The following is an 18,290-nucleotide window of genomic DNA, read 5'->3' on the forward strand; positions in this document are numbered from 1 at the left end:
TGACTCACTGTGCTTGCCTGCTGGATAGATCCAAGAGGCTGTGCTTCTGAGGGTTACCTAGCATCACTTGTTGACGTGGCTCCAAAAGAAAAGAAAAAAAGAAGTTTCACACCTAAGAGCATTTTCAGATGAATTCTAGGTAACCAGTGAGCTAGATAATTATTAAGCGATGTCACAAGTTCTTCATATGTAATTGTAGAAATTTTATGTGTTCCCAACGCTGTAATTTTGTCTCTTTCATGCCTACAGAGCAGAGTCTACAGATAGATGGAGAGGATTAACCATTCCAGAGTATCAGAATTCGTGTTACTTGGACTTACTGATTCTCCTGAGCTTCAGATATTCTTCTTTGTGGCATTTTCCGTTTTCTACTTAGTGACAATGCTTGGGAATTGCCTAATTCTGTTCACTGTCCTCTCCAGCTCACGTCTCCATGCCCCTATGTTCTTCCTTCTCAGCAACCTTTCTCTCATTGACATATGCCTCTCCTCCTTTGCAACACCAAAGATGATTATAGACTTCTTTGCTCACCACAAGACCATCTCTTTTGAGGGGTGCATTTCTCAAATCTTCCTTTTGCATCTTTTCACTGGAACTGAAATTGTACTGCTGATTTCCATGTCTTTTGACAGGTATATTGCCATATGTAAACCTCTCTACTATTCAACAATTATGAGCCAAAAAGTGTGTGTTGGACTTGTGGTAACTTCTTGGATGGTAGGCTTCCTACATACAATGAGTCAGCTAGTTTTTATCCTCTATTTACCCTTCTGTGGTCCAAATGTACTAGACAGTTTCTTCTGTGACCTTCCTTTGGTCATCCAACTGGCTTGTATAGATACATATGTCCTTGGTATCTTCATGGTCTCAACCAGTGGTGTTATTGCTCTTGTAAGTTTTCTGCTTTTGCTCATTTCCTACATTGTGGTGCTTGTCACTATCAGGAACCACTCCTCAATTGGGGCATCAAAGGCTCTTTCCACCTGCACTTCGCATTTCATAGTTGTGCTAATGTTCTTTGGACCATGCATTTTCATTTATGTGTGGCCTTTCACAAACTTTCTGATGGACAAAGTTCTCTCTGTCTTCTATACCATATGCACCCCTTTTCTGAATCCACTAATCTATACTTTGAGAAATCAAGAAGTAAGAACGGCAGTGAAGAAGAAAATAAGTAACCAACATTTCACTTTTAGGAAAATAATTCCACATTATACAGTGAAAGGGCTAGAGTAAGTTTGCATTTTCTAACAGAATAGCAGATACTTAACTTAGGATTTGCCTTTCAAATCATCTAGTCTAAATTTATGGTACTAAGAGATCAGGGTTGAGAGATACACAACAACTTGCTTTAAAACTAGTGTTGGGTTTGCTAGCTATTTGTGATCCTGTATCCATTTGACACTGTGTTGAAGTCTATAATGTGTTTTTATAGAAGAGTTATGTTGCCAAACATTTGAAAGTAGATTCCTTTTCATGTATCCATTAAATCTATACACATACACGACAGGGTTAACACTCTGTAAGAAGCTCAATATGAAATATCCTCTTGTTTTATAATCCAGAGCACTCTTCTTTTGCTGTCTTGTGATATATTATGGTGTCCACTTTAATTTAAGACTTTAATTAGGATTTTGACACATAACAGACTTAATTCATAACAGAAAATTTTATTGGGAAGTTTGATATTGTGAAATAACAATAACATTGATAAGTTTTAATCCACTAATAAGTGGATCAAGTTGTTTCAATCCTAAGACAATTTTGAACATAATAGACTAAAACTTTAACAACACAGATCCCGAATTAGTGTGTAGGTTGCTGCTGGCAGACGAGTGCTGGAGCAAACAATTGACAGAATTTGTGTTATTTAAATAGACTGGGTTTTAGAATTTAGCTATCAATAATAGGCATAATGGACTCATTGGCTTAAAATGCATGTATGAGAGCACTATTAACTGCTGTACTCAGGATATATTTAAATTCTTAAATAAACTAGTTAAACTATTATTACAATTTTTATTAATTTTCATATAGTTTTTAATACTGTTGGTTAGTGGGAAGAAAAGATAAAATTAATTTTAAAATGTATGAAATGTATGGTTCATTTCTATCCTATTCAGCTTATTATTAAATCATTTTAAGTAGATTTTTTTAAACCTAACATGATCTTTGGAAGTCACATAGACAATCTATTTTCTAAACTGCTGCAGAACCAAAGGCATAGAAAATTTTTACTGATCTAAGGCTAACTTATGAAATGAAGCCAAGAACATTGGTAAAGACTAATAAGGATCACTGAATTAGATGCTGGAACATCCATTTTACCTTTTTATCCCTTTTTATCTCTAAGAATTACAAAAAGTAGATTAAAATGTATATGGTAATATTTTATGAAAAAGAGATGTGTGATTTCCATTTCCTTTGAACTACCTCAACTATGTCTTAATTTTAATCAATGTGCTTCTAAAAAGTAGTTTTATTCTGAGAAAAGTACTAGCAAAACCATGCTTGATGCTCTAATTTTATGCTGTTTTAAAAACTATGGTTTGTTAAAACAGATAATTAAAATTTTGGCTCACATCTGTAATCTGGAATCTGTGATGAAGCTAGGTTAGAATGCCTAATATTTTGACACACTCCGCAAATATCTGTTTCCTGACTTAATAGATATAAAAAAGAATTATAAAGCAAGCTGTCATCAGAGACTTAGAGCATTAGAATCTGGAAAAAACAAAAACAAAAAACAAAACATACGCCCTTGTCTCTCAGGCAAGATGCTTCTGTGAGAACAACTTCGAAGACATTTTTAATTTCTAAAGTTTATTAGTGTGCAGAAGTTTATGAAGAAACTAGGTTTAAAGCTACACATTTAATTTGAGAGCCAGTTTACTCTTAAGTAAATATAAACTTTCTTGATGCCTCAGGTAAGCAAAACATACAGAAAAAGTTAGTACACTTTTGCCTCATTTTTATTCTTATGCAAAAATATCTTTATTTAAAATGATAACTCTGGCTCCAAAGCATCATTTTTTTAGTTCAACAATTCATTGCTGAGCACCTATTGTACTTCAAATCCTTTTTGGTTGCTGGAGGACTGTTCAAATACAAGATACATTTCTTTGTCATAGAAAGATGTCTATGCAGTAATTAGACAACAGTCTGTTGGAAGTCTGAATTGCCTGCCCAGAAATTTGTCCAACTTCTACAACTTTGAGCAAATTTCTTTAAAGTCTCTTTAGCCTCAATTTTTTCATCTATAAATTTGTAGTAACTGTGTGTAACCACTACTTGTGTTGAAATTAAACAAAAATTGTGTGTAATATATCTAGCAGTGGTAAATACTCAGTAATACTATTGTTATTTTTGCTGTTGGGTTAAAAATGCACAAAAGTGCAGGAACTGAAATAGAAATGAAGACTCCTACTCAAACTTGCATGACATAGTATTATATTAGTAAAAATGTGTTATTTTTCTCTGATATTATATACATGCCAATTACTTTAGTCCGGGTTCATTTATACCGTCACTGTTACATTGTAATCTCTGTTTTTCTAAACAAGTATTATACTTTGCAACTTTATTTTAAATTGAAACATATTTTTATGAAAAGGTAAAATAAGTATAAAATGTATTACATGTCTTTACAATGTTTCATTTTTTAAATGTTTTCTTTCTTTTCGTCTTCCTTCTTTTCTTTTTTTCTTTCTTCCTTCCTTCCCTCTCTCTCTCCTTCCTTTATTTCATTTTCTGTCTTTATAATCTCAAGATTCTATAAAAGTTTACTTTTTTAACTTTTATTAATTATACTTTATTCACTTTTAATCCACCCATAAACGCCTCCCTTCTCTGCTCCTAATCCCAGCTTCCCTCCTCCTTCTTCACACATACCCCTGCCCAAGTCCACTGATAGCAGAGGTCCCCTTATCCTTCCTTCTGATCTTAGTTTATCAGATCACATCAGAAGTGGCTGCATTGTCTTCTTCTGTGGCCTGGTAAGGCTGCTCCCTCCTCAGGGGGAGGTGATCAAAGAGCAGGCCAATCAGTTTATGTCAGAGGCAGTCTCTGCTCCCATTACTATGGAACACACTTGGAGACTGAACTGGCATGGGCTACATCTGTGCAAGAGTTCTAGGTTATCTCCATGCATGGTACTTGGTTGGAGTATGAGTCTCTGGGAAGACCCCTGTGTTCAATTTTTTTGGTTATGTTGCTCTCCTTGTGGACATCCTGTCCTCTCCAGATCTTACTATTTCCCACTTCTTACATAAGATTCCACGCACTCTGCCCAAAGGTTGCCCATAAGTCTCAGCATCTGCTTTGATAGTCTGCAGGGCAGAGCCTTTCAGAGACCCTCTGTGGCAGGTTCCTAGGTTGTTTCCTGTTTTCTTCTTCCTCTGATGTCTATCCTCTTTGTATTTCAGGATGGGGATTGAGTATTTTAGTCAGGGTCCTCTCTCTTGGTTAGTTTCTTTAGATGTACAGATTTTAGTAGGTTTATCCTATGTTATATGTCTATATGAGTGAATATATACCATGTGTGTCTTTCTGCTTCTGGGACAGCTCACTCAGGATGATCCTTTCCAGATCCCACCATTTACCTGCAAATTTCATGTTTTCCTTATTTTTCATTGCAGAGTAATTCTCCATTGTGTAGATGTACCACAATTTCTGCATCCATTCTTCAGTTGAGGGGCATCTGGGTTGTTTCCAGCTTCTGGCTATTACAAATAAAGCTGCTACAAACAAGGTTGAGCAAATGTCCTTATTGTGTACTTGAGCCCCTTTTGGATATATGCCTAGGAGTGGTATGGCTGCATATTGAGGAAGCACTATTACTAGTTGTCTGAGGAAGTGCCAGATTGATTTCCAGAGTGGTTGTCAGAGTTTGCATTCGCACCAGCACTGGAGGAGGGTTCCCCTTTCCCCACAACCTCTCCAGCATGTGTTGTCACTTGAGTTTTTCATCTTGGCCATTCTGATGGATGTAAGGTGAAATCTCAGGTCCTTTTGATTTGCATTTCCCTGATGGCTAATGACGTTGAGCATTTCTTTAAGTGTTTCTCTGCCATTCAATATTCCTTCTTTAAAGAATTCTCACGAACAATTCCCATTTGGCTAAGGCTGAGGATCTGGCTTGCTTCCATGTATGTGGACCTATCTGCATTACCCACGTGGCACGCCTGGGTTGGCTACCCAGAGGCTATTTAAAGTGGGCTGGCTTTACCCAGGGTCAGATGATTGTTCAAGGTTCCTGAATAAACTGCATTGAAAAAAAAAAAAGAATTCTCTGTTTAGCTCTGTTCCCAATGTTTTAATTGGATTACTTGGTTTGTTGCTTTTCAGCTTCTTTAGTTCTTTATATATACTGGATATTAGCCTTCTGTCAGATAAGGGGTTGGTGAAGATTCTTTCCCAATTTGTAAGCAGGCGTTTTGCTTTGATGACAGTGTCTTTTGCTTTGCAGAAGATTTTCAGTTTCATGAGGCCCCATTTATTTATTTATTTATTTATTTTCAATGCAGTTTATTCAGGAACCTTGAACAATCATCTGACCCTGGGTAAAGCCAGCCCACTTTAAATAGCCTCTGGGTAGCCAACCTCAGCATGCTACGTGGGCAATGCAGATAGGTCCACATACATGGAAGCAAGCCAAATCCTCGGCCTTAGCCAAATGTGGAGTTGTTCGTGACAGAGAGCACTCACCATCAGGAAGGTGGAAGGCGGATACCAGCTCCATCATTCAGGCGCGGCATTATGCAGCTCTCTACAGTTCCCCCTTTTTGTTTTAGACGCATCAGGCAAGAGTAGAGGTCTGATCTCTGATATTAGAAATAAATTGGGACTTTGTACTGATGTTCATTTAGGTGTCATCCACCCAAAGAGCATCAGACCCGTCCGATACCTTTTTTTCAGAGGCGGGACCTGGGGCATCAACCCGCATGCATTCAGACATACTCTTCTCTGGCCCCATTTATTGATTGTTGTTCTTAGAGCCTGTGCTGTTGGTGTTCTGTTCAGGAAGTTGTCTCCTGTACCAATGAGTTCTAGGGTCTTCCCCACTTTTTCTTTTAACAGGTTTAGTGTGTCTGGTTTTATGTTGAGGTCTTTGATCCACTTGGACTTTAGTTTTGTGCAGGGTGATAAGTATGGATCAATTCGCATTTTTCTGCATGTAGATATCCAGTTGGACCAGCACCATTTGTTGAAGATGCTATCTTTTTTCCATTGTATGGTTTTGACATCTTTGTCAAATATCAGGTGTCCATAAGTGTGTGGGTTTATTTCTGGGTCTTCTGTTTGGGTCCATTGATCCACCATTCTGTTTCTATGCTAGTTTTATGCATTTTTTTTATTATTGTTGCTCTACAGTACAGCTTAAGATCAGGGATGGAGATACCTCCAGAAGATCTTTTATTGTAGAGGATTGTTTTAGAAATTCTGAGCTTCTTGTTATTCCATATGAAGTTGAGAATTTTTTCTTTCCAGGTCTGTAAAGAATTGTGTTGGTAATTTGATGGGAATTGCATTGAATCTGTAGATTGTTTTTGGTAAGATGACCATTTTTACTGTGTTAATCCTTCCAAGCCATGAGCATGGGATCTGTTTCCATCTTGTGATATATTCTTCTAATTCTTTCTTCAGAAACTTGAAATTTTTTTTTATTCAAGTCTTTGACTTGCTTGGTTAGGGTTACACCAAGGTACTTTATGTCTTTTGTGGCTATTGTAAAGGGTGTTGTTTCCCTAATTTCTTTCTCAGCCCTTTGTCTTCCTTCCTTCCTTCCTTCCTTTCTTTCTTCCTTCTTTCCTTCCTTCCTTCCTTCCTTCCTTCCCTCCCTCTCTCCTTCCTTCCTTTATTTCTTTTTTTTAATTCTTCTCTCATATATTATGATTGTAATCTCTCCACTCTCTCCTCTCCCAAGTCACTCCCTACCATCTCCTTCTCCCCCACATCTATCCTTCTTCAAATTCCTCTCAGAAAAGAGTAGCCTTCCCAGGGACATCAATCAAACATAGCATAGCAAGCTACAGTAAAAGCAGGCATATACCGTCACATTAAGGGTGGAAAAGGCAACCCAGTAGGAGGAAAAGGGTCCAACAAGTAGGCAAAGTTGCCAGGGCAATCCCCTCTACCACTCTTAGGATCTCTACAAGAATACCAAGCTACTCAACCATAACATATATCCTAATATCCAAAATATATAAAGAACTCAGAAAACCAGACATCAACAAAAATCCAATTAGAAAAAGGGATACAGATCTAAACAGAGAAGTCTCAAAAAGAAATCTCTAATGGCTGAGAATCACTTACTGAAATGTTCAACATCCTTAGCCATCAGGGAAATGCAAATTAGAATGACTAAAATCAAAAACACAAATAACATCTCATGCTGGTGAAGATGTAGAGCAAGGGGGACAGTCTTCCACTGCTGGTGGGTGTGAAAACTTGTACAGCTATTTTGGAAAATAATAAAGTGTTTTCTCAGAAATTTTGAAGACAATCTACCTCAATACCACTCCTGGACACTCAATACCCAAAGGACACTCTATCCTGTCACAAGGACACTTGCTCAACTATCCACTCTTCCCAGTCCATTTCCCTACCTCACTTTCTCCCAGATCCACTTCTCCTTCTTTTCCCTTCAGAAAAGAGCAGGTTCCAAGGGATATCACCTGAGCACTATATAACAAGTTACAGTAAAACTAGGCACATACCCTCTAATCAAGGCTGGATGAAACAAGTGGGGAGAAAAAGGGTCCAACTAAAACTAAACATTAGAAGTTTCAAATATGATGTGTATATATTGTATTTGTTCACACATTCAAAGATAGTAGTATAAATGCTTGAAATTTTATATAATATGATTATTTAAAATAATAACTGGCAATAAATAAATTGTTATTTAATCAACTTATAACAAGCATATTAAAAACAAATTTAAATATGGGCATGGAGACTTTGAATTTCAATTTTTTAAAGTTATTTGAGGATGTAGCAATAAGTACTTCTAAGGAAATGTTCAAAGTGGATATTTCTTCCGAAAAATAAGGCTTCTAATCTGAAGAATGAATATGGAGCTTGTTCCTGGTTAACCAATTGAGTGCTGAACTTCAGCTCACACGTCCACAGACGTAACAAAGTAAACAGTCCTGCACCCATATGATGTATCAGGTGGCCTTTCCTCAACATGTCAGTTACTTAACATGTCAAATATTTAAGGTCAGCTCTCATCATTTCTTGTCCTTAACTTTCTCTTTGGCTTATTATAGAATAACTGTTTTTGAAGAATGAAGATAAATCAGAATTGGAAGAAGATATGTATCGGAGAGAAAAATATATTTGGCAGTATAGATATTTAATAAAAATATTCATATTTTAAATTCTATATATTGTTCTCATCAACCGCCTTTACAATTTCTAAAAGATACCTCTTAATTTCTTTGAAATTTTTGTTTGTTTGTGTATATTTATTGTATTTACTATTCAGTTTCATAAAGAAATTTAAGTATCTTATGTACTTTGACCTTGTTTGCCTATCAAATCCCTGTTTCTGTTCCTCTCTCTTGCACTTTCTGTCTCTCTCATTTCTTTCTTTTAGTTTCCCTTTTGTTTTTAGATATACATATATATGTGTATGTTTTTATATATGCATGAATATATGTATATACATATAGTATATATAGAACCTAGAATCCACAAATGAGAAAAAATACAAAGATATATATTGACTATTAATTCTTTCATATTTGTAGACCTAATTAAAAAATATTGAACTAAAATCAGATTTCAGAAGAGAAGGATTCATGAGATTGAAGCAATCGTATAATCTTGTCTTCTCTTTCCATAGAGTATATTATTACAGAAAATACATAAACTATAGCTTAGTCATTATTACTATATCGATTCAATAAACATCTTTCTTATCATTTTCTTCATGATTATCCAATGGTTGGGAGATAAAGGAAAAATTGATCAATGGACTCTAGTTATAATTAGATAGAAACCGTAAGTTCTAGTATAAATTTAATGGTAAAATGCTTTTTCTGAAGATACCACATATTTTGAACAATTGGCTTTGAGTAATTCAGAGAGAAATGACCAGGAAGCTTCCCTCCTGATGACAATCCAAAGATAAAGTGCTATACAAACTACCAAAGGAAGAAAGAATCAATAGTCCTACAGTGTCATAAGGTCTATGGATAATGACCATTCTACCGAGACATCTACAATAGTACCATTATGGCACTTTCATCTTAGAGGCAGTCAACAGCTATCTAGTGGGACTAAAGAGCCACTCAGTAGGAAAAAATCCATCCCTGGTACTGGAAACTTAGTTTAATATGTGTGATGAAGTCGTAGACACCAGAGGATAATCTATGACTACCACTTTCACAATTTCTAACTGAATTTTAAATACATATCTTGATACTCACAGATAATTATAACTCCTACTACTCATTAAAGAAACATCTTTTTACAGCAGAGAGAACGGCAGCCACAGAAATCTACAACAGGTTAGAATGCAGAGAACAGCTAGCCCCGTGTGCCCCACCTCATCCATAACACTATACACAAAGTTCAGAGTACACACACCTAAGAGCTGTGCATGTAAAGATTGTAAGAGCCAGAGAACCAGGTTACTGCTTTACAGCAGCAGAGTGGAGCTATGCTCATGAAATTTAAACAATATTGTTTAGACAAGACCTGAATAATGACAAAACCAGTTGGCATTTCATAATGTTTGGTGCAAAACTCACAAGGCCACACCCCGGAATGAAATGCTGTAGAGAGTCAATGGCTGATGAGAGATAGAGCATCAGTCTTTTCCAAGGATTAACCCACTTATACATATATAGTCCCAAGTGGTCATTCTTAAATACAGGTAAACAACACTCAATGAACTCACAACACTGTGTGTGTGTGTGTGTGTGTGTGTGTGTGTGTGTGTGTGTGTGTGTGTAAAACAATAATAATTAAAGAAGAGGAGAGCATTAATTTAAAAGGGAGTGGGGGACAATAGAGGACCTATAGGGAGCGAAGGAGGGTGGAAATGATATAAATAAAATACTTGTGTATTCTATCCTAAAAAATGTCAATAAAAAATTAACTAAAGTAAAAATAAACATTGTGGTATGAATTACAAAGTTGGGTAACTATAACAATGATAATATATTACCGTAAAGAACTCCAGAATTATTTTAATTTTTATACCATAAAGAGATGGTGAACATTTGTGGACATAGAACTATTTACTCTTATTTAAACACTACGTGGTGCATGGATTGTATCAACTACATGATGCCCCATAAATGTTTACAGCATTCTGTTCATATATATTCATTAAACAATATTTAAGCTAAAAGTATATAAGAAAAAGTGTGGAACAAATTCAGTTCTAAATCTCTAGATTACAGATTCACAAGATACAGAAACAAAATTCTAGAGGTGTGTTAACTTAGATTAAAAGAATTATATATTTACCATTTATGAATCTGTTATATACACAGTTTCTGCCAATCATAAATGTAGACAGTTTTATCAGTTCTTATAATTTTATCACCAATCATCACTGATACTTCATCTATCTATCTATCTATCTATCTATCTATTTATCTATCTATCATTTATTTATTTTTGCTTTATTACAAAGTGTGTTTAACCAGGGCCACTCAATGGGTATTAGTGTGAGACTACCCACTGCAGTGTGAGTGACTGATCAATTGGCTACATAACTGAGGCAATGCTCTATTCTCAAGCACCTCTTCAGTGCCATTAACTTCCTTGAGAGAGTGATGTCTTATGAGACCCCTTCCCTCTCCCTTATCTATGACTGAATATTTGCTGGCTCATTTTTATGTAGACACTGTGCAGGTAATTGGAGATGTGTTATATGACAGTGTTTCATGGTCCTTTTTCCTATTCTTGGGTTCTCATGTTCATTTTGTTCACTGTCTCATGGAGTTCCTTTTGTCTTTGAGAAGGAGACATAGGTGCTCAAGCTGAGTACTTAACAGTCACTTGTTATCAGTGTTACCTTAACCATCCATGAGATTCTTGACTAAATGCCATTCACTGAAAAGAAAACACTCTTTGATTAAGACAGAGGACAGCTCTCACCTATAGATATAAATATAAATATTTAACAGGAAGCTTGACAACATGTCCATTTAGTGAAACAAAAGTACTAGGTTCAACCTACTACATCTTCTTCCCCTGTGGCCTGGGGAGGCATCCTTGCAAGGGAGAAGTGATCAAAAATAAGGCTACAAAGTCTGTGTCAGAGACAGCCCCCATTCCCTTTGCTAGGGAACCCACATGAAGACCAAGCTGCTTATTGGGTACATATGTGTTGGGGGCCTAGGTCCAGTCCATGCAAGGTCCTCAATTGCTGCTTCAGTCTCCACAAGAGCCCCTGGGCCCTTGGTTGGTTGGCTCTGCTGGTCTTCTTGTGGAGTTCCTGTTCCCTACAGGTCGGTCCTCCATGCTCTCTACATGGCTCTCTGAGCACTTCCCAATGTTTGGGTCTGAGTCTCAATTTCTTGCTGGGTGGAGCCTCTCAGAGGATGGCCATTCTAGGCTCTGGTCTGCAAACATAGCAGAGTGCCCTTAATCATGTCAGGGGTTGGCTCTCTCCCATGGGATAGGTCTCAGGTTGGACAAGGCATTGGTTGGACACTCCCTCCATCTCTGCTTTATCTTACCCCTGCGCAACTTTTAGGCATGGTAAATTGTTTCTTTTCTATACATTTTGAGTTATACCACCAGAATCGACTGTCAATTTATTTTGGTTAAGCACATACCTATATATACTACACTACAATGCCCTTCTTAGAATGATTCTTAATTAAACTTGTCTAAAAATAAATTTGTCTTAGTTTTAGAGGTACCACAAATAGCAGCAATTGATCTTTAATCATTGTGATTAAACACATGCAGGAGTGTTGCAAATTGCATGTTGTTGCCGCTCCATTCTGCAGTCTAATGACCTCATGTTGGGCTATACTGCCAGCATAAGCAACCTTTTTCTGACTGCTGAATTTAAGGATTACAAGTTCCATTAGCTCTTTGCCTAAAAATCTGTGGGAGTAATGGCTTCACGTGATTTATTTTCTACCAATAACCAATCCACAACTATACTTCTTTGGCTAAAGGTATAGTTCCTATAGTTAAACCATTGTTCCATAAGGTATAGATTACATACAGCTTTACAGCTTGAATTCCATTTTCTAATCTGGCCAAAACCAACAGCATAGTTATTTCTAAAGAATGTTTTCCTTTTTTGCTGGTATGTAAAGTCTATTATCCACAATATCAGCTATGTTTGCCATATATGTATGTGTTTATATATACATATTTTATATATGTATATAGGCTTTGTTACTATGGAAAATTTATGAAAATGTTACCATGTTGGAATACAATGTTTGAGGTAACCCAGGTCAGGATCCACAGGTCATGTTCACTCTTTTATTTTTATAAGAAACTATAACTTATTCTTTTTGAAGTTCGAGATTTTCATGGCTACCTAAATATACACAGAGATATTATAATGCTTATAGAAACATAAACCAGTAAAGGCATACTGATAAAATTTAAGAAAATAACAAAAACTCTGTTGGTAATTGAATTTATGGCCACTCATTCTACATGCTAAAAAAGGATCTGGCTACATCTGTCCCTGTTCTGAAAATGTGTGAGATTAATCTGAAAAAGTTAAAGAGGAATTTGTTTTCCAGAGAAAATTTCAAGCCAACTTACATTCAGACTGAGACATGATTATTCCTTACTTTCCTTTGAGAGTTTTGCAGTGAGAATTCTTTTACAAATTTAGAGCATACCAATGTTTTCTGAGCATGAGAAAAGGAGCAAGGGAACATTTAGAGTTGTGGACAATGACTAGGCACAAAACATCAATAGACAAAGAAGTTCTGGACAAGAATGTTGTAGACAAATCAGTTGTAATTTTTAAAAAAGATTTTAGTGCAATGAAAAACCAATCTCTTCCTATGAAACTCAGACAGTAAGAATAATGTTATAATCTTGGCATAATGGCACATGCCTATAATCCCAACATACAGGAGGCAGAGGCTAAGGGGGCTATAAGTGCAACGGTAGTTTGTCCTACAGAAAAATTTCTGGGGCATCCAGAGACACGTATTGAGATTGATTCAGAAATCTAAAAATAGGACATAGATCAATAACTCAGTGAGTAAAGTCCCTGCTATAGCAGCACAAGGACCTATACTCAGATCTTGAAATCCAGGCAAGGTAGTGTGAGTGTGTGTGTGTGTGTGTGTGTGTGTGTGTGTGTTCAGGCCTACAAGGAATCAGAGAAAGGTGTATCCTTGGACCTCATTGGCCACCAAACATATCTTCAAAAGTAAAATTATGCACCAATCTCCATGATAATATTCAACCATGTTTGTAGCAGCTTTATTGGTAATAGCCAGAACCTGGAAACAACCCAGATGTCCCTCAGTGGAGGAATGGATACAGAAACAGTGGTACATTTATACAATGGAATACTACTCATCAATTAAAAACAAGGAAATCATGGAATTTGCAGGCAAATGGTGGGGTCTAGAAAAGATCATTCTGAGTGAGGTATCCCAGAAGCAAAAGGACACCATGGTATATACACACTTATAAGTGGATACTAGACCTAAAAGATAGGATAAACATACTAAAATCTGTACACCTAAAGAAGATAAAAATGGAGATTCCAGAGTAAAATGATCAGTCCTCACTTAGAAAGACAAAAGGGCTGGACATTGGAAGTAGAAGAAAACAAGAAACAGGACAGGAGCCTACTATAGAAGGCCTCTGAAAGACTCTACCTAGCAGTGTACCAAAGCAGATGCTGAGACTCATAACCAAACCTTGGGCAGAGTGCAGGGAATCATATGAAAGAAGGGGGAGTTAGGAAGACATGGAGAGGATGAGAGTGCCACAAGAACCAAATATATCTGGGCACAGGGGTCTTTTCTGAGACTGATTCTCCAAACAAGGACCATGCATGGATATAACCTAGAACACCTGCTTAGACATAGCCCATGGCAGTCCAGCATCCAAGTGGATTACACTAGTAAGGGGAACAGGAACTGTCTCTGACATGAACTCAGTGACCAGCCCTCCCCACAAGGAAGGAGCAGCCTTGCTAGGCCACAGAGGAGGACCCGATGAGACCTGATAAACTAGAGTCAGATGGAAAGGGAAGAGGACCTCCCCTATCTTCGGACTTAGAGAGAGGCAGGGAGGAGATGAGGGAGGGAGAGTGGGATTGGGAGGGAATGAGAGAGGGGCTACAGCTGGGATACAAAGTAAATAACTTGTAATTAATATAAAAATTAAAAAAGTATAGATGAAAAAATGAAATTTAGAAATTCTTAAAAATTACAACTTGAAGAACACATAAAAATTAGGGGAACAGGGACTGTCTCCAACATGAACTCAGTGGCTAGCTCTTTAACTACCTCCCCCAGATGGGAGAGCAGCCTTGCCAGGCCACAGAGGAGGACAATGCAGCCAGTTCTGATGAGACTGGGTCAGATGAAAGGGAAGGAGGACCTCTCTACCTTGTGGAATTGGAGAGGGGCATAGGAGGAGATGAGGGAGGGTGGGTGGAATTGGTAGGAGACAAAGAACTACAGCTGGGATACAAAGTGAATAAACTGTAATTAATATAAAAATTGAAAATTTAATTTATAAAAAAATTATCATCCAATATTGGTACACTGATTTCATTCCAGATATTCAAGGATGGTTAAGCATACATAAATAAATAAATATAATTAACCACATAAATGAACTCAAGGACAGAAATCAGACATCAATAAACGGTGAAAGTCTTTTAATAAAATCCAACAACTTTCCTGATAAAAGCAATGGAGAATTTAGGAATGTTAATCTGGGCACAGGGTTCTTTTGTGAGACTGATACTCCAACCAAGGACCATGCATGGAGATAGCCTAGAACCCCTGCACAGATGTAGGTCATGGCAGCTCAGTCTTCAAGAGGGTTCCCTGGTATTAGGAACAGGGACTGTCTCTAACATGAACTCTTGGTCTGGGTCTTTGATCACCTCCACCTGATGGAAAGAGTAGCCTTACCAGTCCACAGAGGAAGACAATGAAGCCAGTCCTGATGAGACCTGATAGACTAGGGTCAGATAGAAGGGGAGGAGGACCTCCCTTATCACTGGAATGGGGGAAGGGCATAGGAGAAGAAGAGGGAGGGAGGGTGGGATTGGGGAGACATAGAGGAGGGGGCTACAGCTGGGATACAAAATGAATAAACTGTAATTAATAAAATAAAAATTAAAAATTAATATAACTATCTTAATAAAGGGCAAACACACTCTATTTATTCATATAAATATCTACAATAAATATTTGTATGCACACACATATAAAATGTTTGTAGTGGGAATTGCGGTTTCTTAAAAAATCTAGTTAGGTTATATGAACGTTTCTGTTTTAATCGCAGGTACAGGATATGGGGCTGCTTCAGATTTTCCACAGCAGCTGACTATAATGTGTGTTGAGCTCTGGCACAGGTGTGATTTGTGCCAGCTGCAGATAGTTTAATTCTGGGAACTCTTGAGAGAATATAAATGGGAGAGCTCTGAGGTGGTTGCTGCTTCCACCCTCTTTCCCAACTGCTACCCTGTGCTCTGCATTTTGTATTGCTGCATCCCTGGATTGCTGTTTTACTGATTTGCTGGATTGCTGGATATTTTGATGAAGAAGACTGAACTTGCCCCTAGGTACCCAACAACTTTAATCAGCAGGAAGCAGTCTAAAGACTTCTAGTTCCCTTTTTCCTCTAACCTTCTTTCTCACCTGCCTAGAGTTGGCAGTTTGGAAGGGATTGGATTGGAGGAAGGGTGGTAGACATAAGTACTCAATAAAATAGCTAAAAAATTATGCCTATACACACACACACACACACACACATCATAATGCTAAACAAAGGGAATAAATGCATTACCACCAAGACTGTGATCAATACAGTGGTGTCTACTTTTACTTCTATTCAGTGTAGATCTTGAAGTCTCAGCTAAAAACCTAAGACAAAGAAAGAAAAAAAGAGAAAGAAGGAATTTGAAATACATTTATTTGGAAATAATATTATAAAGAAAAGCTCCTAAAGGCTCTGACAGAAAACTCCCAGAATTAATAAACTCTTTCCACAAAGAAGCAGAAAAATTTTACATAAGCAGTTTTCCTATATAGCACTGAAAAACAAAATCAGTCACAATAATCTCAAAACACAAAAAGTAGACTAACACCTTCTGATTAACCTCACCATGGACTTAAACATCCTCAGTGAAATAATTAAAATCTGGAAAAGTGAATAATATACTAGAATATGGAAAGGGTCGCCATGCTCATGGAATGGCAAGTTTATTAGTGTGAAAATGGACATGCAATGCCAATTAAAAGTCTGCAAATGTCCAAAGCAATTCTAGTCAAACAGGATTGGCAATCTTGGGCAAACACTACTGGAGGAATCACCTACCCAACTGATTTTAAGTCATAATACAGAGTAATAGTAATAAAAGCAACGTGGTACGAGCACAAAAGCAGACATATGGATTAATATGACATAGAGTTCCAAGCTGTAAGTTTATACAGTAAAGCCACCTGATTTTTACAAATATCTCAAAATATTCATTGAAGACAACATCTTGAACAAATGGCCTAGGTCAAACAAGATCTACACATATAAGAATTAAGTTTATTATCTTTTGGTGCATTCATATGCTGAATTACATTTATTGATTTACATATGTTGAATGAACTTTGCCTTTCTGTAATGAAGCTAACTTAATTATTATAATATTTTTGTTGCATTCATTAATTCAGTTTGCTAGTATTTATTAAGAATATTTTCTTCTAGGTATATAAAGGAATATTGTTCTACAATTTTTGTTGGGTCTTTGTGTGATTTTGATATCAGGGTAGTGATGGCTTTATAAAAAATTTTTTTAAATGTTTCATAAGTTTTTTTTTTTTTGCAGAATAATTTAAGGAGTATTGGCATAAGTTCTTTGTCCATCATGCCATGAGGTTTTTGTTCATTTGTTTTGATTAAGGAATTGGCAGCTACTGATTTTATATCATTATATGCTGCTGGTCTGTTTGGCAGAACATGGTAGCATGTCCTAGAGAAATGTCTCCTGCACTCCAGACATAACCTTTATCTCCATTGTGGAGAAGCAATTTAATTTCCTCAAGGTAATCTGGGTCAACCACACCTCCCAACACTGTTATTCCTTTCTTTTTGGCTTAAGAAAATCACCGGGGTGGGGGAATCTGAGTTTCCAGTACAATGGAATATTTGGTGTGGCTCCTGGTAGGAGCACCGCCCCATGGGAACCCAAACATCTAGGACGGTAGAACTCAACATCATGGAATCAGAAAGCAAAAGTTTTCCTAGAGGGTCACTAGGGGTGATAGTGAATGGAATTATTTCCTTATACAACGCTTGATTCCTGGACCCTCTTAGGCCCTGATATGGGAGAAAATGTACCATGTATTAGATACTGATTCAACACATATACTGCCTTCTGAATAACCCAGCCACAGTCATTCAAGTTGATGCCACATAATTTGCACTGTAACTGTGTCTTTAAAATGCCAATCCATGTACTCATTTTGGCAGCACATACTAAAATTGGAACTATATAGAGAAGATTAGCATGGCCCATGCACAAGGATGACATGCAAGTTCATGAAGCATTCCATATTTTTACAAAACCAAATTTCAACAGTATCTATCCACAAATCCAGATACACTAGAAGGAAAACCCCAACTTAAGTAGGCCAATTACACATAGGAAAAAAACAGGTAATAAATAACCTCACTCTCTGTCACAAACAACTTCATATTTGGCTAAGGCTGAGGATGTATGTATGTGGACCTATCTGCATTGCCCATGTGGCACGCTGGGGTTGGCTACCCAGAGGTTATTTAAGCTGTGGGCTGGCTTTCCCTAGGGTCAGAAGATTGTTCAAGGTTCCTGAATAAACTGCATTGAAAAAAAAATAACCTCACATCAGAAAAACAAAACAAAAAAGTGTGGGGAATCACACACATACACTCTACCACCATCAACATTAAAATAATAGGAAGTAACAACAACTGGGCATTAATATCTCTTAACATCAATGACATTAACTCCCCAGTAAAAAGACACAGGTTAACAGAATGGACACAAAAACAGGACCCCTCTTTCTGCTTCATACAAGAAACATACCTCAGCAATAAAGATAGACATTACA

General features: G+C 37.0%; 1 protein-coding gene and 1 non-coding gene across 2 annotated transcripts; both read left to right on the forward strand.

Annotated features, from left to right (window-relative positions):
• The first annotated feature begins 267 nt into the window (after nucleotides 1-267).
• LOC110540640 (olfactory receptor 4K2-like) lies at nucleotides 268-1,236 on the forward strand. Its single transcript, XM_021627391.2, has one exon. It carries the CDS (start codon nucleotides 268-270, stop codon nucleotides 1,234-1,236), a length of 969 nt encoding a protein of 322 aa, XP_021483066.2.
• Nucleotides 1,237-17,654: 16,418 nt separating this feature from the next.
• LOC132656755 (U6 spliceosomal RNA) lies at nucleotides 17,655-17,759 on the forward strand. The gene has a single exon (XR_009594448.1). It is a non-coding gene; the product is annotated as a U6 spliceosomal RNA (small nuclear RNA).
• Nucleotides 17,760-18,290: the final 531 nt, after the last annotated feature.

This window comes from Meriones unguiculatus, chromosome 9, assembly GCF_030254825.1.
Source record: "Meriones unguiculatus strain TT.TT164.6M chromosome 9, Bangor_MerUng_6.1, whole genome shotgun sequence".
NCBI classification, from domain to species: domain Eukaryota; kingdom Metazoa; phylum Chordata; class Mammalia; order Rodentia; family Muridae; genus Meriones; species Meriones unguiculatus.